The sequence below is a fragment of the Microtus pennsylvanicus genome, chromosome X, assembly GCF_037038515.1.
Source record: "Microtus pennsylvanicus isolate mMicPen1 chromosome X, mMicPen1.hap1, whole genome shotgun sequence".
Lineage (NCBI taxonomy): Eukaryota > Metazoa > Chordata > Mammalia > Rodentia > Cricetidae > Microtus > Microtus pennsylvanicus.
In genome coordinates this window covers 44,958,037-44,979,659 of record NC_134601.1, presented here as the reverse complement: position 1 = coordinate 44,979,659, position 21,623 = coordinate 44,958,037, and the positions used below count along the sequence as shown (strand labels likewise).

At 41.6% G+C, this 21,623-nt stretch overlaps 1 protein-coding gene across 2 annotated transcripts in view; it reads left to right on the top strand.

Annotated features, from left to right (window-relative positions):
• Positions 1-14,411: 14,411 nt before the first annotated feature.
• The window catches only part of Ocrl (OCRL inositol polyphosphate-5-phosphatase), a 55,016-nt gene continuing 47,804 nt past the window's right edge, over positions 14,412-21,623 (top strand). For both annotated transcript variants that reach the window (XM_075957274.1, XM_075957273.1), the window contains exons 1-3: positions 14,412-14,560; positions 17,930-18,009; positions 21,192-21,230. In XM_075957274.1, the coding sequence (XP_075813389.1) occupies positions 14,481-14,560; positions 17,930-18,009; positions 21,192-21,230 (199 nt within the window). In that variant the 5' untranslated portion in view covers positions 14,412-14,480. The remainder of the gene's footprint in view (positions 14,561-17,929; positions 18,010-21,191; positions 21,231-21,623) is intronic.

The following is a 21,623-nucleotide window of genomic DNA, read 5'->3' as shown; positions in this document are numbered from 1 at the left end:
TGATGGGGCAGAGTCTTCTGTTTTGTGTTGATTTAATTGGTTAAATAAAGAAACTGCCTTGGCCCTTTGATAGGACAGAAAATTAGGTAGGCGGAGAAGACTGAACAGAATGTTGGGAGAAAGAAGCTGAGTCAGTTAGTCGCCATGATTCCCCTATCCAAGGCAGACGCAGGTTAAGAATCTCCCTGGTAAGCAACCAGCTCGTGGTGCTACACAGATTGTTAGAAATGGGTTAAAGCAAGATGTAAAAATTAGCCAATAAGAGGCTAGAACTAATGGGCCAGGCAGTGTTTAAAAGAATACAGTTTACGTGTAATTATTTCAGGTAAAGCTAGCCGGGTGGCGGGATGCAGCCCGCTGCTCCACATCAACATGTCTAGTGGCTTAAGAGGTTCTGGAGAAGGTCCTGAGGCTGACTGGTGCAAAGCAGAGGTGGGAGCCCCTTGGAAGGTGAGTTCTCCTAGCCATGCTTGAGAGTGAGCCTCTCAAAGAGATAGCCCAGAGATGGCTGGGGAGTGCCAGTCGGCATTAGCTGTGACCCAGCCAGCCTATGGAGGCTGGTCAGGTGGTTGCCCATCTTCTTAAAGAGTTTCACCTCCTCATCCAGGGAAGTGGTTTTCTAGGAAGTCACAAAACTTTTTAATGTAGTCTCAGGAAAGTTCTTAGGGCAAGAAGAAAACCAGATTCTTTGCCAAAATATCACAGGAATGATCTCTAGCTCTGATTCAGCATTCAACTATTCTTCTAGGCAAAAGTTCCAATTACTCTGCCATTCCTGTATTAATCAACACGGTTAGATTCTTCTCCACAGCAGCCCACTCTCTAGTACCAACTGTTTTTCCTGTTGCCATGATAAAATACCATGGACAATGGAACTTGCTAGAAGGAAGAGTTTATTTTGACTTACGGTTCCACAGGGGTAAGATTCCATCATGGTGTGGAGTCATGGCAGCAAGAGACAGGAAAGGCAACCATAACAAGAAGCTGAGAGCTCACATTTTTCACAATAAACATGAAACAGAGAGAGCAAACTGGAAGGCCAGGGTATAAATCTCAAAGCCCAGCCCACCCCTCAGTGACATACTTCTTCCAGCAAGGCTGTACCACCAAAAACTCCCCAAAAAGCACCACCAACTGGGAATCAAGTGTTCAAATACCAGAGCTTATATGAGACATTTCTCTTTCAAATATAGTACATATAGAACATATAGTACATATAGAACAGTAATACCATGATGGCTCATTAAGAAAATGGATAAAGTCCTTGTCTAAGAATAGACTAGTGGTTCTCATACTTGCTCATCAGCATTACCTGAAGGACTTATTTAAAAAGTAAAAAAACAAAAGAGATAAGTGGTCAGGTGTGCAGCACACAACTGCAGTCCCAGCACTCACGAGGAGGAAGATTGTGATTTGAAAGTTCTAGGACAACCTGGTCAACACAGCAAGACCCTGACTCAAACAAACAAAGAACAGATGATCAAATAAGAAGTGGCCTTTGGCCTTTAAACAGGGTTTGCAGACTCTGCATGAGCAATATCCAGTTAAGTCTTAAGGAAGACAAAGTGAGTACAACCGGAAAAACAAAGACATAACAAAGCAAAAATCATGCAAGATGTTTAACCTCTACAGTCACTGGGAGAATGGCAAACTAAAAACCTGATACAGTCCTGCTATACATCAACTAGAATGGCTGAAATCCTTAAAGACTAAAAACAGAAAACATTGAGAAAGATGAGAAGCAGGATGGGTCTCACATTGCAAGCAAGAATGTAAATTATGCAGCTACTTTAGAAACTAGTCTGGCATTACATTATGTTATTAGAGTTGAAGACATAAATTGTGGTAGAGATAGATGTGCCACCTAGATTCTCCTTCAAGAAAGTGCATTCTGTTCAGATTTGGAAAGCAAAGAGACAACCTTCAACTAATAACTTCCTGAATCTGCCCCAACTGCAGAGAGATGCTTGGGCCAAGGTCTTGCACATCTAAGATGAATAAGCAAGGCAGGGATGAAAAGAATCATTTCAGACACACAGAAACGCACCAGTGGACTTTCCTTGTTCCAAAGATTGGTTCAAGTTTCATTCTTATATTGCATTTCACCTTGCCTTCCCAAACCTTCTTCTGCTTTTCTTTCACAGGTATTGATCTCTAAAGAAAATTTTGCACACAATACACCATTTATGAATCTTTGCTTCTTATCACTGACAACTAAACCTACCAGGATAATATACCCTCCAGAATGTCATTCATCATTCCTATGGGCATCAGAAAAAAATTAACTATGCAAGAATATTCTTAACAGCATTGGCTTGAAAAAGACAGCTACAAGGCACATTTAATGTCTTTCATCAGGGGGAATGAATTGTAATATAGTCACTATACAATACAATATCCTGTGTTGTAATAAGAGCGTAGGGCTATGTTCCTGGCACCCGGTCGCCCGCACGGCTAGCTTTATACCTGAAATAATTACACGGAAACTGTATTCTTTTAAACACTGCTTGGCCCATTAGTTCCAGCCTCTTGTTGGCTAGCTCTTACGTTTTGATCTAACCCATTTCTAATATTCTGTGTAGCACCATGAGCTGGCTTACCAGGAAAGATCTTAACCTGCGTCTGTCTGGAGTGGGAGAATCATGGCGACTGTCTGACTCGGCTTTCTTTCTCCCAGCATTCTGTTCTGTCTACTCCGCCTACCTAATTTTCTGTTCTATCAGGCCAAGCAGTTTTTTTATTAGTTAACCAATGAAAGCAACAGATAAGATACAAGACCCACCTCCATCAATCCTGTACATCAATGAAAATGTACAACATCTACATACATTCACCACCATGACATGATATTAGACGACATTAACAAAACATGAGTATATACTGCATAAACAAACAGGCAAATATATATAAATAATGTATCACATATTCATGTTATAAAGTAAAAATAAAAAACAAGGAACTAATTATCACAAATGTCAAGATAGTGGCTTGTAGGGCTGGAGAGATGACTCAGAGGTTAAGAGCACTGACTGCTCTTCCAGAGGTCCTGAGTTCAATTCCCAGCAACCACATGGTGGCTCACAACCATTTATAATGAAATCTGGTGCCCTCTTCTGGCATGCAAGCATATATAGAAGGAATGTTGTATACATAATAAATAAATCTTTTATTTAAAAAAAGATAGTGGCTTATATACAGAGGAGATACTAAAATTTTTGTGGTGCTGATCATTAAATCTGCAGCCCTGAATATGCTAAAGAAGCCTGTTACCACTAAGCTCAATCTTCAGATTTTTTGAACAGCCAGTATGATACAAACCTTGATAAACGAAAATAAACAGAAATTTCTATACTTCAGAGAATTATGGCTCAGCAGCTGTTCCAGATTTAATCCTGGGTTGGGGGAGGAATGATGAGAAAGAGATGCTTGCTCTAGAGGTATTGTCCCAAGTGCTAACTGTTTGATTTCCTGTTTCTACCAGGCAGAGTTTACATGTGCATTTGCTTTATAATTATTGTTAAGTGTGTTTATCTATTTTATACACGTTAAAGGAAGGACAAAACAGAAACAGCATAGGAAAATATAAGCAGGTATCTTCCAAGCATTTACTCTAAAACATGTGACCATAAAGTGCTGAGAAATGGTGAGTAGAGATAAGAAGGAACAGAGGCCAGCATGTGCTCCTTCGTTCTGCAACAATATGATACAAAGCAGACCTTGAAGAGTTCCAAGAAGTTCTATAAAAGGTACAAAGAGGCACACTGTTGCTCAGAAGAGGGAGCATTCCTTTACAGCTGAACAGTAATGGGAGAAGAGCTTCAAAGAACAAGGCCCTAAGGTGAGCACTGAAGAATTGAGGGTTCCATTGGGTAATAGCAGAGGAGATGGACGATAGATAGAGCTAAATTAATACTGATATTGAAGTAGGGAATGCGTGCTCAAGAAATGAGACAGCATTTCTGCAATTTGTTTTGATGTTTAACACCCTTAGGAAAATTCCAAGTCATTCATCTTTTTCTGTAAGGATTGTTTAACAGATTCCCATGAAAATACTGTGTGTTTTACAGATGCCAATGGAAATGCTACTGTGTGGGGTACTTAGTGCTGAGTATACTTCCATAAGAAAGAGAGACTAAATTCTGGACTTTCCACTGCGTGTATCTGGACATCATTTCTTTCCGGAGGCACCATCCTTCCTGAGAGCAATGATTAGGTTATCCACATAAAACCCAGTCAATTCATTATTTGGGGACTCTTTCAGTCATTTTCTATTTAGGCTCAATCAAGTTTAGGATTTATCTTCTCCCTCCTTCAGGACTGTCATATTGATTTTGAACTCAAGAGTTTATAAAAATAAGACTGAAATATCATTTGGAGGGGGAGGGGATGAGCCCATTTCTTGAATCTGGCTGTAGCTTTCACAGGTCTTCCTGGAGATGTACAGTTATCCACTAATGCTGCCATCCATTAAGGGATCCATCTTTCTATTATGCCTCTAAGGGCAGGGTCTCTACTGCTGCCCAACACAGTTTCATCTCATCCTTCCCACAAGACCTCCACTCCTAATTTCTCTCCTCTTCCTGCTCATGTTCTTACCACTTTTGGCTTTTGTTTGTTGGAGCTAGAGAGATAGAAGTGAGGATTATAACGTGTATCTTCCAGCAGGAACTCTTCCCAAATCTGTTTATTAACCCCTGGACTGAGATTTAAGATGAAAACCAAGAATACATTCTTCTCTCCCTCTGTGACACCTACATTGGACGTGAGGCCAATGTGCCACACTGTGCCACACTGCCTGCATCAATAAGGGTCATGAGGGTGAGAGTAGGTGCACTCAGGCAATCTTCATAGATCATCTTACTATATCCATCGCAGTGTTGGTTAAATATTACTTGACCTTGAAGCATTCACAAACAGAAAGTGCTTTCAAATTCTGATGTTTAGTGATAACAAAACAGAAGAGAGGGCTGAGCTGGAAAAAGAAGGGAATCAGCTAGTGAGGACACAAGGGAGGGAGGAGAGGGAAGAGGATGAATAAGAACAAAGTATAACAACACATATGCATGAAAATGTCATGTGAAACCTATTATTTTGTATACTAACATAAAAAACTAATAATAAAACATCTGATGTTTATAACTCATAACTAATGTCCCTCAGTGGTGACCTTGGATCGTATATGACCTTATACACTTCACTTTTGTGGGTACTTATCTAGTCACTGGGTTAAATTACTGGCTCAAGTATCTAATGCACCATTACTAAAGAATAAAAATGTAGTAATAATAATGATAATGATGACAAAAGTCTGTCTCTTCCCCTAAACAAATTTGTCTGGAATTATTTAATTCCATGGTTTTAAGAAAACTTGCTCACTTTGATAATTTTTATTTTGTTTGTACATGAAATTAGAGATCTTAACTTTGCAGAAGTGGATGATTTTATTACCAATAAATGAGATACTAATTTGTAATTTAGCCATAACTCTGTTTTTTTTCCTTAGGCTTTCCAAAGCACTCAGGAAAATTTTATATGTAATCTAAGAATGTTGATCAGCTTATGAGTTTGATGAGTATCATCTTGACAAATTGTAGAAGCTTTTATCGATTTTGCGCTCTGTATTTCAACATTGCCATCTCTCATATTCTTTGGAAAGATACTGAGTATTTTATAACCATTTTTGTAACTTAACCTGCTATAAAGGTCAAAATCAAGATGGCAAGCTAGCAGCATTCAAGTGATCCCACCTATCTTGTTGAGTTAAACTCTTGTACATGTTTGATTTCAAAGGCATGATGGCTAGAACATAAAGTCTGTAAAAAGTAGTCCTAAGCAATAACCCTGAAAAGACATATCCAGGGGCTGTAGATGAAGCTCAGTGGTAAAACACTGAATTAGCATGTGCAAGTCCCAAGGTTCTTCCTTATATAACCGAAGGAAAAAAAAACATTCAAAGCCAGGTGAGATGATAAACATCTGTAATCCCAGCAGGTGTTGTTGCTGTGAGGTTGAGGCAGGAGGGTTAAGATTTTGAGAGCTGCCTGCTCTTTATAGTGAGTTCCAAGGCAGCGTGACCTGTAAAATGAAGGATCCTGTCTCCAAAACAAAAGGCAGCTACTGTCAAGTTTGACAGCCTAAATTCAGTCCCTGAGACATACATGCTGGAAGAAAAGATCTGACTCCTTCAAATTGTCCTCAGTTCACCATACATAACACACACACACACACACACACACACAAATAGAATGTTAAAAGTTAAAAGAAAAAAATTAGCCAACCAATGAACAAAAATGTAACATCAACAGATCCTTGGATCCTAGAAAGACAGGTTAATTGCATATTGTGTCAGCTGGATCTCTCTAGCTTCTGAGAGGAGGAGGCAAGTAGGTCCGAGTAATGCCTGACTGTGGCATTCAATATATGGGAAAGAAAAGCCAAAGACAAGCCATAGTCCAAAGACAAGAACAGTGTATGCAGAAAGTGGAGAACTTAGCCAGGAAAGGAGGAAATACCAAATGTGAGTTGAGGCTTAGTGGGAAAGGAGAGTCTGGAGGGCATTCTGTGCTAAAGGAGGCTGGTTGTTTCTGCTTGCTGTGCCTCTTACCATCTCTCTAGAGTGTATGTGACCCCAGGTAATAAATCTTTCTCGGTGCAAATTCTACCCAGAAGGAAAATATATGTAAACAAAGTAAAAATGCCTAACTAGAAATACATCACAGGAATGTAAAACAGAAATATGGAAATAAGAATGAGCTCTTCATGCGGCACTGTAGGGAAAGCAATAGCAGTAGTTGGACCTCTGTGTGTGAAAAGCAAGGCTTTTCAACTAGTGGTAATTTAAAAATTAATGAATCATTTATGCCTCAGTTCTGCCTGCCTTCCAGCCTCTGGCTGCTGACTCACCTACGTGCAATCTTTCCTCCTGGCCGCATCTGTGCCAGGCAGGCCTGTTTTTCCCTTCACAGACCCTAAGTGCTCTTGCTTGTGGAAGCTCCAGCCAGCATCAAATTAAACATATTAAAATGCATCCCCTCTTACATTAAACATTTATATTTTATTATAAATTTTTGAAAGGGCTTTTGCAATTTTGCTTTTGAAATTGTCTGTGCATAACTAATTTAATTTATGATGGCTGTGATCTCTGCAGAATAATTAAGCAGACTTGGGAAGTAGGGAGATCTGACCTGAAAACAAGTTCCAGATATCATGGGCGTCAGGGCGAGGAGCAAACCAAGCACAGATTGAATATGCTGTGGTAGACCATTAAACCAGCACCAGGAAGCCCCAAACAGAACAAGAACAAAATATAATGAGTTTGGGAAAATAATAACAATTGATATACTTGATAGAACATACTATATTGTAGCTACTTGATTATAAATTATTTTCTCTTGTTTACTGGTTTCATTTAGTATTGTATAGCCTTAAGATGTCAATTTTCTTTTCTCAGTACTTAGGAATTGAATCCTGGGTGTCTCATATGCTAGCCAAGAGCTCGGCCCGGGATCTCAAGTTTTCGTTTTGTCTCTGAAAATCCTATGACTCCTAACGGACATTGTGAAATAGATCAAAGATACACATTGAGAATTCAGGCACACTGGGATGCCGGTAAGATTTGGAGATTTGTGTTTCCTTAAAGCTAAAAATACATTGCCTTGCACTTTGTTCCATGACCACTTAACTCTTTATGGGACTCTCTCACCTTCCTAGGCAAACACTCCTCCACTAAGCTATATTTCCAGCCCTTTAATGTCTTTTCTATACAGCCATTATTACCTTATGGAAGACTTAGCTTTTAGAGTCCTTACATTAATATACTTTCGTATCTATGAAAATCTCTTAATTTTTTTTATCCAACAAAGAGTTCCCTCAAAAACCACTATCTGGTAGGCACTATTTTAAGGTTCAAAGACTATAAAGTAGGAAGAAAGAATCTTGTCTTTTCACCAAAGTTGATTCCTCTATCTCCAGGCTGGATCCTTGTCCTTTCCAATTCCTGAGGGTATTTGCATGGGATCTTTGGGTTGGGGAAGAAAGGTTTTATTTGGCTTACACTTCCTTATTACTGTATGTCATTGAAGGAAGTCAGAACAGGGACTCAAGCAAGTCAGGAACCCGGAGGCAGGAGCTGATGCAGAGGCTATGGAGGACTGCTGCTTACTGGCTTGCTCCTCATGATTTTTTTGCATGGGATCTTGCAGCCTACTTAATCTAAGATGTGCTGGCTCCTATCCCTTGGCTTTAATGGGCCTTCGGGCTCCATCGAAAGCCTGTGTTACACTTCTAGCTAAGTTCATTACTTTCTTCCTCTTTGTTTTCAAAGCTCTTCAATATGTGGTGTCTTGTCTCCACTCTCTTAAGTCAGAGCTCCCTCCTTGAATTCTCTGTAATCTTGTTTCTATTCTCACCTCTAATTGAAACCACACATCTGCTGTGCACTAGTGGACTCCTAGCAACAGACAAAGAAAGTCTCTTGGCCTTCATTTTTCCTTGGCCTAATTTTAGCACCTGACGTTGCTCACCCTCTTCTACAGATTGCTCCCTTTTCAGTTTCATTGATTACCAATGATTGCCAATGCAGGAAAAAGTGAACAATAGAAAAATAGACGCACCCAACACCCAGTTCTAACTAATCTTGCAACAGCAACTTTCATTGTGTTTGAAGAAATAAATATTAAAAACTCAGTCTGAGGGCATACACCTGTGATCCTAGTACTTGAAAGGAGGCCAAAAGATCATCACAAGCTAAAGGACAGCCTGGTTTACATAGCATGTTCCAAACCAGCCAAAGCTACATAGACCCTGTCTTTAAAAAAGAAAAAAAAAAAGAGAAAAGATAATAACATTCACATTTGCCCCAGGATCCTTCTCAGACCTTTCCTCCCTTATAATTTTGTGATCATGCCCCTTTGTGACAGTTATGTACTGCATCTATGTAATCAACACACAGCAACTTTCAGAATTTGGATAAATATTATATGATACATTTTTGTTTAACTCCATAGTTCTGAGATTTAATTCTGTTACTACTTAAAGCTCAAATTCATTCATTTTATTCCGAAATCATGAAAACCGAAATTTAACCATTCGCCTTCCAGCAAGCATTTGATATGCTTCCATCTTTGTTACAAATAATGCAAAATAATTTATTTCTTTGTTTAGAAAAATTAGTTTTGCCAGGGTTTCTACCTAGGAATGTATTTCTGGGTTTCTAGGGTTTCCTTCTAGTGCTGTGAAGAGACACCATGACCATGGCACCTCTTCGAAGGAAAACATTTAACTGAGGGTGCTGGCTTCCAGTTTCAGAGGTTCAATCCATTATAATCATGACGGGAAACATAGTGGCAGGCATGCAGGCAGATGTGGTACTGGAGAAATAGCTGAGAGACCTACATCTTGCAGGCAACAGTGTAGTGGTATATTATTTGTATTTTAATAAATAAATCTTGCCTGAAGACCAGAGGCAAAGCTAAAGCCACTAGAGGCCAGGTAATGGTGGCACACACCTTTAACCCCAGAATTTGGGAGGCAGAAGCAGATGGATCTCTGTGAATTCAAGGCCACCCTGGGCTACACAAAATCAATGCAGAAACAAATCCAGGTGGTGGTGCCTCACCTCTGATCCCAGTACTAGGGAGTCCTGACTTTAATCCCAGCACTAGAGGAAATATAAAATGGGAGGAGAGAGAGGCTTAGTTAGTTTGCAGTTGCCCAGCCTCTGCAGAGGCTTCTCTGGTGGCTTGGCTGCCTTGCTTTTCTGGTTTTCAGGTAGAGCCCCAATTTCTGTCTCTGGGTTTTTATTAGTCGTGCCACACAACAGGAAATCAACTGAGACACTGGGTGGTATCCTGAGCATAGGAAACCTCACAGCTGCCCCCACACTGTCACACTTCCTCCAACAAGGCACACCCACTCCAACAAAGCCACACCTCCTAATAGTGCTACTCCCTATGAGATTATGTGGGTCAGTTACATTCAAACTACTACAGGGTGTGTTCTCATTTTTATTGGACATTGTCAATTGTTCTTTACTAACTTAGAATGATAGTACAAATTCTCCCCAAGTTATCTGTGTTCTACACCCTCAAAAACATTTGATGCTGCATCCAAGGGAATGCAGTAAAGGAACTGCCAACAGGACAGCTGCACGGGGGGGGGGGGGGGGGGGGAGGGGGGGTTCTTATTGTTAACAAAACAGAGGCAATATCCAGAGGCATCTGGAAGAGTCCAGAGCAGAGAGAAAAGAAAGCAGACTGGACGTGGCCAGAGCTAGGGAAGTGGGAAAGCAGGAGACAATGGTGGAGATAGTAGGAGATAGGACGCAGTTCGAGAGTGGGGGAGAGCAGCAAATAGAGTCCCAAAACAGTGGGGGGCGGACAAACCAGGCAGATTATAATAAGGTAGCTGGAGGGAGGTATTCATGGAGGGGGGCGGATGGAAAAACCTGTTACACAAGTTCCTGAGGAATGCTGGCTTTTATCTAACCATCAGAAATCCTTTTATTGTCCAGTTTGAAATCATTTCTAGACATATAGAGGGCCAGAGACCTAACAGATGCTACCTAACTTTTCAATGTTTTGCCAAAAAAAAAAGATTGTGAAGCAATATTTCATGATTTTATGTTTTAATTTTCCTGAGTAGTAATAAAGCTGTGCATCCTTTTGTTTTAGCAGTCACCAAGGTATACTTGACAATTAATTATTTATTCATACATTTTATTGTTTTCTACTAGATGGTGTGTGTGTGTGTGTGTGTGTGTGTGTTGTATTGTTAGGTATTAACCCCAAAGCCTGGAACGTGGTAAATAAGCATTTTACCACTAAGATGAGTTTCATCTCCTTGTTTTCCTTGGAATAAGCTCTCATTATATAACTAGTCAGGCTAGCCTCAAACTCCTGAATATCAGGCATGTGTTATCATGCCTTACTCTATTGTCTTAAAAGTATATGCATTTGAAAAGTAGTGTAACAAAAAGTATCATTCTCACTGTATTTTCTTTTTTTTAAAATTTTCATTGTTGATATTTTGTTGGTTTTTTTGTTTCCATTTCTTTGTAATTTTTTTTAGTAAAAATTTCTGCCTCCTCTCCACCTCCCTTTTCCCTCCCCCTCCCCCCACTCCCCATGCCCCACTCCCCTCCCCCTTCCTCTCCAGTCCAAAGAGCAGTCCGGATTCCCTGCCCTGTGGGAAGTCCAAGTTCCTCCCCCCTCCATCCAGGTCCAGGAAGGTGAGCATCCAAACCGGCTAGGCTCCCACAAAGCTAGTTCATGCAGTAGGATCAAAACCCTGTGCCATTGTCCTTGCCTTCTCAGCAGCCCTCATTGTCCACCATATTCAGAGAGTCCGGTTTTATCCCATGCTTTTTCAGTCCCAGTCCAGCTGGCCTTGGTGAGCTCCCAATAGATCTCAGTGGGTGAGTGCCCCCCTCATGGTCTTGACTTCCTTGCTCATGTTCTCCCACCTTCTGTTCCTCACTTGGACCTTGGAAGCTCAGTCTGGTGCTCCAATGTGGGTCTCTGTCTCTATCTCCATCCATCGCCAGATGAAGGTTCTATGGTGATATGGAAGATATTAATTAGTATGGCTATAGGATCGGGCCATTTCAGGTTCTCTCTCCTCAGCTGCCCAAAGACCTAGCTGGGGACATCTCCCTGGACACCTGCGAACCCCTTTAGAGTCAAGTCTCTTGCCAACCCTAAAATGGCTCCCTTAATTAAGATATATACTTCCCTGCTCCCATATCCATCCTTCCATTATTCCAACCATCCCATTCCCCCAAGCTCTCCCAATCCTCCCCTTCTCACTTGTCTTTCCCCATCTCCCCTTTCCCCTATCCCACCCCACCCCCCTGTTCCCAATTTTTGCCCAGCAATCTTGACTAGTTCCATTATCCAGGAGGATAACTATTCGGTGCTGGGGGTTGCAGGGACTTGTGCATACTAAATGTCCGTATTATCACTGGCCCATAGGCCCCACCCCTGCTCTCCCACTTTCTTCTGAAAGTCGCAAAGTTTTGCTTTTCACCACTTGATTTTTAACCTACCTGTCCTAGTTTTCTGTTGCAGTGATAAAACACTGACCAGAACCAACATGAGGAGGAAAGGGGCTAATTTCACCTTCCAGGTTAGAATTTATCATCAACATAAGCCAGAGCAGGAGCTGAAGCAAGGAATCCTAGAGGAATAGTGCCTACTGGCTCGTTTCCCTTGGCCTGCTTAGCTATCTTTCCTATACAGCATGTACAAAAGACCTATCTGCTCAGTGGACTGAACTCTGCCACATCAGTAATCAGAAGAATGCCTTCACAGGCCAATCTGATACTGGCAATTCCCCAGTTGGGATTCCTTCCTCCTGGGTGTGTCTGTGTTTGTGTTGAGCTTACAAACCCTTTGACATTTCACCCTTTGTCAATTCTGACACACAAACACACAATTTTAAACCAAACCTTTTTTATTTCTTTTCTCTGGGATCTCACGTTAATCTCAATATGTTTTAAAGTTTCAGTCTTAGCCGAGCAGTGCTGGTGCATGTCTTTAATCCCAGCACTTGGAAGGCAGAGGCAGATGGATCTCTGTGAGTTCAAAGTCAACCTGGCCTACAGAGTGAGTTCCAGGACAGCCAGGACTTTTAAACAGAGAAAATGAGTCTTGAAAAACAAACAAACAAAAAAATAGTTTTAGTCTTTTACAAATACCAATTACTTTAAAAGCCCATTCTCTTTAAAGATCTAAAGTCTCTTAACTATAGGCTGTTATAAAATCCAAAATAAGTTTCATACCTTCTTATTCCAGAGGGAAGAGCCTGGGCACAGTTAAGATCAGATCAGGTCAAGGCCAAGCAACAATCTAACAGTGTAAAAAGCTTAATGTCCGATATCTGGGACTCATTTGTGATCTTCTGGGCTCTAAAGTGCTTGGTTAACCTCACCTCCCCAGCCCTGACATATAGAGCACGCACAGCTTGTTTCGTGGGCTCAGGCTGACTACTAACTATAATACCTCCAGAAATTGATTTTTCCATCCATGGTGTGAGGTAAGGATCTAACTATATAATTTTCCATGTGGAAAAAAAATCAGTATCCCCAGCGGTATTTAATGAAGAATCTATTCTTTCTTCACTGATATGAAATGGCACATATACTGAGTAATCCATCTTCTATATGTGGATGGCTCTATTTAAGGGCTGTGTATTCTGTTCCATTGGTCTGTGCTCATACTATAGAGTCTTAACTAGCATAGCTTTAAAGTAAGTCTTGATATCTAGTCAAATATAGATTCCGGAGCAAATGAATAACACAACTGAAGTGGTAGTACTTTGGGGCGACTATTAACAGCCTGGAAAAGTTACAGGAATTCTTCAGGTGGGGGAAAGATTCAGTAACCCAGCTCAGATATCACAAAAGCTTGTTTACGTGGCCATTTGAAAGGCGAGAAAACAAGAAATTGGAAAAGTCATTCCAAAGAAAATATGAATAAGGTTTATTTGGATCAAAATGATCATGAGAGACGAAGAAAGCATGTAGCTTTTAAGTTTTCAGGGCAGATGGCTGAGTGGAACGGACTAGGCATGTGTGCTTGAACTTCACAAATTCGGAAGTCACCTGAGGAGGATGAAATGCAGGGGTGGGGGTGGGCCAGAGGGCTAAGCTCTGAGTAATTTCCAAATTTAGGGGATGGAAGAAAAACATGGAAAGAGAAAACACCTTAGAAGATGACTAACAGAGAGCTTCATAAGTTTAAAGGTTTTTTTGTTTTGTTTTGTTTTGCATCATGCTATGGTTCCTATAGGCCCAGCTCATCCGATGTGGCTGTTTCTTTTCTCTGACTGTCTTCAAAGTCCTCAGAACCTTTCTGCTGCTTTGCCTTGTGCTGGACCAGTGGCTACAGAGTCCTCAAGTCCTTCGGGTGTCTGGCTGCAGTTCCCCAGGTTGGTCGCAGGGGGCGAAATCTGCGGCGGCCTGGCAGGCGGGCGGGGGCGGGAGGCGCCGCTCTCTCTCGGGTCAGACACTCTCCTCCCAGCTCCCCAGCTCCCCAGCTCCCCGGCTGCCTCCCAGGCTCCCGGGCTCTCGGGCTTCCCAGCGCCCGTTGGCGCCCGAGCCCTTTCTGTCCGCCTAGCCGAGGCGGGTGGGCGGCAGGCCGCAGGAGGCGGTGTCGTGGAATCCGCTGGCAGTCCGCAGCCCCGCAGAGCCTGGAGGCCGCCCTGATGGAGCCGCAGCTCCCGATCGGAGCTCAGCCCCTGGCCGTATCCGTCTGAGAGAGGGGGAAGGGGAAGGGAGGCCACGGGGGCGGGGGGGCGCGAGCCTGGGTGCCGCACGTGTAAGTCCTGGGGCTGAGCAGAGCAGGGAAAGGGGGCCGGCTCGGGAGGGGACACTGGGGGAACCTAGGAGGGCGGCTGGTGTGTGCCCGACCCCGTGTCACCCCTCCTTGGCTGAGTTTGAAAAAAAAAAAAAAAAGGGAGAGACCCTTGACCAGTGCCTGCATATGGTGGAGGGTTTGGAGATGAAGGGTCCCCTCCGGGATCCCTGCGCCCTGACCCTAGCCCAGAGGAACGGGCAATATGAGTAAGTAACCACCTGACTTCCACGGAGGAGAGCGCCTTCTTCCATAAACCTCCCTGAGTCCGAAACCGCAAGGAGCCAGCCCCCTTGGCCAAGCGGGCAACAGGTTCACAGCCAGGTGTGCAGTGAGCGCTTCCTGAGCAGAGGCCTTCCATCACCAACTTCTAAGTTGCTAGATAACTCCAGGCCCTGTGGCTCAGTGGAAGGGCACAATGGACAGGGAAGCAGGAAGCCTGGGTTCTTTAGTTCCTGCACCCTGTAACTGACATGTGTTGTGTAACCAAGTTAATAAGGTTTTCTGAGTCTTGGTTTCTTTCCTTTTACATTGAATAAAAGCATAAACTGTCTTAGAACTTTTGGAGGTTTAACTGGGGGAATCATAAGTGTAAAAGTGGTTTACAAAGTAAAAGTGCTATGGAAATGCTCTACTGTTAATGTTCCAGACTTGTCTTTTCCCCATTCGACTGGCTCTTCCAGTCCCTGGATCCTCTTTTTCCATTTGCTTGAAGGCATATTCATTAATTCACTAATTTGTTGGCGTAGGGCAGTAACTCTCTCGCTGGACTGGACTGTTGGAAAGAAAAGCTAATGAAATGTACAGAAATAAAGCGATATTTGATGTTTTATCAGTGCAAGTCACTTCCTTGGATGATAGGGGCTCAGTAAATACTGTTGACTGATTGAGCAAAAGATTATTTAGATAAGCTTTCGTGCACAGCTGCTAACCTTGCCCCCTTGCCACTAATGCTTCATCTAAAGTTTCCATGGTTACCATTATACATCACAATACCCTATCCCTGTTAGTGTGGAAGGTACTACCCTTGATTCACTGGTTTCTGGGAATCAATTTTTCTCCCCGTTTAACAATTGTTGAGCACTTAAATCTGAACATCTCTTAACATTAGATTCTGCATGAAAATCCGTTTGTCTTGGGCCCTACTTTTTAATCCTCTGTCTCTAGCTGCACACAGAAGAAAAGTACCATAAGCCTTGCCTTGAGGCTACAGGTGACACTGTAACTGATTTCAGCTAGGTCTTTGAAGTAGCTCTTTCCTAGATCCTGCTTGCTCGGTTGTGCTGATGTGAGACATTCATATTATTTTCCCTAGACTTTATAAAAATCCAGGAAGAGTAGTTTAATAAGAGTGCATTCAATGGAACAGTGAATTGAAAGGTTTGATTTCGCGATCATGTCGAAAGGTGGAAACAGTATGAAGTAGTATAACCTGCACAAACCAGTAGATTCTATGTCTCTTGGTTTCCTCTTCAGTTAAAAAAAAAAGAGCCAAAGTTATAAGAATCAAGTGGAATAGCTACATCATTGTAATGACCACAACACAGGAATCTAACCCCCTGTTTAGTGGGTTTAGAACTCTAAAATGAGAGCCCGTAGCTGGTCTTAGGATAAGGAATTTGTCTTGTCTAATCTCTTGTACTAGAAAAGCTTTTAAACTTGGCAAGGGGAGTACTCTTGACTATTTCCCCACAGAGAAATCAAATCCCTGTGGTGTGAGTGCATATAAATGCTAAGGGTATAGCAACTACTACTGCATGGTGACTTGATGGTAGCTCTAAGTGCTTATCATGCCCTTTATAGATAGAGAAAGGGAGACTAGGTTCCTTGTTCAGTTATAACATTGCATAGCTGAGATCTAAACCTATGCAGTATAATCCAGAATTCACAGAGAAAAGGTTTGTTTTGTTTTCTAGACAGGGTATCTCTGTAACCCTGGGCTGTCCTGGAACTCATTCTGTAGACCAGGCTGGTCTTGAACTCAGAGATCTGCCTGTCTGTTTCCCCAAGTGCTGGGATTAAAGGTGTGGCTGTGAAATTTCTTTTTGAAGACATTCACTGCAGACAGCTAAAACTATAATACCATCTGTACGCCTCAAAGGTTTTTTTTCCTCTTAATGTCTTCTCTGACCTAGGTGTCCAGAACTTTTTACTTTTGGACTTTTTCTGTCTTAGGACTTGAAGCCTAGCTCCACATTTAGCTCTGTGGTTCTGAATATGGAAGAGCTTCGCTTGAGAGACCAAAATGAAAAATAAACATATAGGGTTTTTCAGGGAAAACAATGAAATGTTAAAAATATTTATTTCTTCAGGGAGTTTCATTTGGAAATTAACCTCTGCTTATAGTGTAATTAAAGTTGTTCACCTATTTAACCAGTAGTGATTGAGTATCTGCTAGACTGTAGACCGATCTGAATAGGGTCATTGCTCTGAAGGAGCTCCACTCGAGGGGAAATTAATGTAACTGCTGTTTAAGTGTTCTGTTGGAAGGCCAGGCTAGGGGGAGAAGATTGCTGGTTCTGCTTGGAACTGTTTAGAAAAGGCTTCACAGAAGAGAGCGGATTTGAAGTGGGGCTCAGGAAGAAAAGAGATATTCTTGAACAAAACTGAAGAGTGCTTGATGAAGGAAGCAGTTGATGTTTAGAACAGCTGTTTCCTAATTAGGTTATACTTGGATTCTGTGCCACTCAGAATAAGTGATTTTTAAAAAGTGAGCCCAACGTGGTGGCATGCATCTACAGTCCCTGCAACGTTGGAGGCTGAGCAGAAAGATCATGGGTTTGAGATCAGCCTGAGCTATATACTGGGTTATAGGCCAGCCTGAACTGCAGTAAAACCCTGCCTCAACAATGTAAGGAGTAAGAATACATGAATTTAGAAGTCTTGCACTTCATACTTGGAAGCCAAATTCATTCGTGCTTGCAAAAAAAAAAAAAATACCAGCCTGAAGTTAGAAACCAGAGAACATACACAAAGGGGGTGAAGGCAACCCACTTATGGTGTGGGCTACCTCTTTGCTGTTATTTTACTGGTCCAGGAATAATTCTTCTTATTCTTCCAGCAACCTACATGCATGTGCGAAAGAGAAAGAACCCTTCTTTGGTCAAAGACATGAATCCGAACGGGAAAAACTAAAGACCAGGTTGTCTGGTTCATTGATTCAGTGCACCTGAGTGTCTGTGATATGCCAGTCTCTAACCTAAGCACTAGAAATACTATGACCAAAAAGATAGCCATGGTCCCTGCCATCAGTGAGTTCCCTTAAAGTTATAGGTTCTCCAGTCTGATGTTTATACAATGAACTTGTGTAACTTGGGATGCATGCTCTTAAGACTGTTTTTAAGACATAAACATATACATTCTTTATGCATGTAAGCCAGTTTGAATGTTCAGATATTGATCACCACTCTTAGCCCTTGAGCAGCATTTACTAATTATGATACTCAGATCGAATGGACTAAATCCAACAAGTCCAATAAACATATACAATTTTTGTGTAGCAAGACAGCAAGGTGTTTTGTTGCTAAAGATTTGGCATTTTCAGTAACTATTCATTAATACATTCTTCTGTCTTCTAGGTTAATAATCCAGTTGCATGGGAAGGAGCAGCATGTTCAAGATATCGTTCCTATAAATAGCCACTTCAAATGTGTTCAAGGTACTTGCTTTAATGACTTAGCTAATTTTATAAGGCTTTGCCTTGGTCATTAATGCAGTGTATAATGCCATACATATTCAAATTTGTCACTGCATGTAAAATGAAATATATTACTCTTCGCAGAAAAAGTTAACACTTCTAACCGGCCATTGAAAAGATAAGTGTTATGTTTAAAATGCTGAATGTATTTAGCACCTGCTTCACTGAGTAGGGTTGGAGATATGTATAACTAATCTTTTATGCCGACTGACATATATGTGGATTTAAATGACGACCTTGGGCTTAACCAACGTTCTGTCCATTGTAAAGGATTCCCATATTCGGCACTTTGGATTTAAGTCACCTTGGCAACATGAGGTATCTTGACTGTCATGCCTCATACTCAGTTCTATCGATTCTCAAGCCTTGACATTGGTGAATCATAACTCTGGGGAGGGAACACTTGGCTTTCTACCCTCACATTTGAGGACTGAACATAGAAAAATCTTGGTTCGTTTTCTGCAACGAAACTCAAAAGCTGGGAGAGCTGTGTAGGAGGTATTGCTTCTGTAACTTCCCATTGCTCTAGAAAGGAAGCAGGTTACTAGAGAACAAATGTCTTATGCCTCCCAAAGGTCCAGTGCTTCTTTCAGGGAGAAGCATTCTGTACCCAGTGGAGGATCTTGAGAGCTTGAGTCCCACCTTGCTCAGGTGCTTTCTACATTGAACTTTGATCTTTTCACAACAGTAACATGCATTCTGTAAAAGGGTTGGAAAGAGCAGCAATGCACGAAGAAAATAAGTCACCTAAAGCGTCCTTTAGAGATACCTAATATCTATTTTTTTCTCTGTGCACACAACACATCATTAAGCAGGATTCATCCTATACAACATTTTTCTCTCATTCACTTGCTACTATATTACGAGTGTTGTCCCATGCTGTCAATGGCTATACGCTGTTCCATTTTATGGATAGCTCATAATCTAATTATTCCCTCTGGTTGACATTTGGACTACTGTTCACTGGTATAAATAGGAATGGGGCAAACATCTCTGCACATAAATCTCCCTGCATATTTATTACTTGTTCAGGACTTATCCCTGTAAGTGAATGTAGTCAGTGTGTATGACTTTTAAAACAGTGCGCTGAAAAGAAAACACAGTGTGATTAAGAACTCAAAAATACTCAGCTGGCCATAGTGGCTCATACCTATATCCCAGAAGGAGGCTAAAGCAGGAGGGTTGCAAATTAGAGGCCAAGGAAGAGTTCCAGGCTAGACTTGGCCATGTAGGGAGACCCTGCCTGCAACAACAACAACAAAAAGCAAAAGGAACAAGGAGAGGAGAAGATAGGGGAAAGGAGCAAGAGAAAGAGGGGGGAGTAAATTGAAATACATACAGCAGTAGCGTCTAAGGTGTGTCGAAAAGCAAGCCAGTTGTTGAACCTGCCCTGCGCCGGAGACATTGTAAACAAGGCTCCTACATGCTGTAATAGGGTTGCTACACTCACAAAAGAGCCAAAGGTTTTGGTGTCCGAGCATGATTTGGGCCTTTCCTACTACCCCTAGGGTCTCATTTCCATTATTTTTAGTAAGAAGTAGATGGCCAGTTGCTGTATTGCAGTGGAAGATGTATGCCATTTCCCCCCATGACAAATTGAAATGATATGCCCTTGAGTTTTCACTTCCTTTCCATTTCCTGACTTGCATATCTATTTGGGAAACTAGTCACTCAGAGTTTTGTGGAACTAAAGGGCATTGCAGAGCATTGCGTCTTTATTTCCTACTTACGTCAACCTGCAATGGAGAGCAGGGGGACTACACTCTGCTATTGAACAACTTTGTGCCTTACTAATCACTGCTCTTTGCACCTGAATAGTAGAACCTGGTGTTGAATTGAGTGCAGTGAGGGAGCTGGAAAAGTGTGCGGCTTCCCATCTGATCAACAGAGGTCGTGGTTGATTCCAGCTCAGAACCAAGTGTCAGCTGTGAGACAGTAGCCTGTGCTCAAATCTAGGGAAGTCAGATAGTCTAGGCAAAAAAAGGAAGTCCAGGAAAACCAACGAGAGAAAAGAGAACTCTAAACTTGCAAACAGCTTGTGCTATCTTCTCTCCCTGCTCTCATTGACACATAATACTTGTGCATATTAGGGAGCACAGTGTAACAATCTGAAATATGCAATGATCAAATTGAAATAATAGCATTTCATTGTATTAGGAACTGTCAAAGACATCTAGTTTTTCTAAGATCTGTAGAAATGTGTGATCTACTGTTATTACCCTGCTATGCTGTAGAATACTAGACCTTAGTCCTCCTATCTAACTGTACTTTGCTATCCCATATTTACTCTCTCTGGATCCCTTTACCCACTACTTGACCCCAGTCTCTAGTCCTACTCTATGCTTCTACGAGATCATATTTTAGCTTCCATGTGTAAGTGAAAATATGCAATATTTATCCTTCTGTGATGGTTTATTTCACTTAACGTAATGTCCTCCGGTTCCATCCAGTGGCCAAAAGGTCTGAATTTCATTCTCTCTGTCCTTAAACAGTATTCCACTGTGTGTTATACACTGGATCTTCTTTATTCATCTGTCTGGGTCATCATGTCTCATGTGAATCATGCTCCAATTAAGATGGCATTGTGTCTGAAACTTCTTATTGGATATGATATCTTTTAGACACACAGATATTCACTAAAGCCTAAGAGAAAAAAACTTTTAAGTATGCTCTACTCTTCAACAGGGCAAAAGCAGAGATGAGATCATTGACAAATTTTCAGAGACTATGTCTGAGTTGAGAGAATAATTCTGTGAGAAGAATTCTCTGAGGCTTTTAGTCACTTTTCTCTGGCTTCCTATAAGATTGAAAGAACACAGAGAGCTAAACTGGCCTTCACTTGCATAAACATGTTTTCATGTTCCCTTCTATTAATTCACCATCCCTTGATTTTCTTTGAGGAGTTCCAGTTGGGTCCTTGATCAACTCATCTTTTTAAGTTGAATTGTACATAGTCTTTATAACCTGGGGCTATAAAAATTATTTTAAAAAATATTCCAAACAAAAGCAGTCAAAGAATTTTTTAATGTATTCTGAGACTCGGGAGGGGTGACTGAGTGATTGTTTAGTTATGAAATAGTGCTTTAGTGGTAATGAGTAGTGTTCTCCTCTCTGATTCCATTGTGTTTTTCTCCTCCCCGCAGAAGCAGAGGAAACTCTTTTGATTGATATTGCTTCAAACAGTGAGTATCTTTCTGAATGGAGTTGATTTTCATTTTACAAATATTGACTTTATCACTCTATATTTAAGAAACTTTTGGGGGCCACATGGTAGTGGTACACACCTTTAATCCCAGCACTCAGGGGGCAGAGGCAGACAGAACTCTATGAGTTTGAGGCCACCCTGGTCTACAGAGCGAGTTCCAGGACAGGCTCCAAAGCTACAGGGAGAAACCCTGTCTCGAAAATCAAAAACAAACACAGAGAGAGAGAGAGAAAATGAGAGAGAGAGACAGAGAGAGAGAGAAAAAAAAATTCTCAGGGGTGCATCTTGCTTGTATTTAGCCATCTCATTTTGTGGTCACCATTTTCTTAATGCTGCCCTACAAATTATCCTCATCTCTCAAAGCCATTCC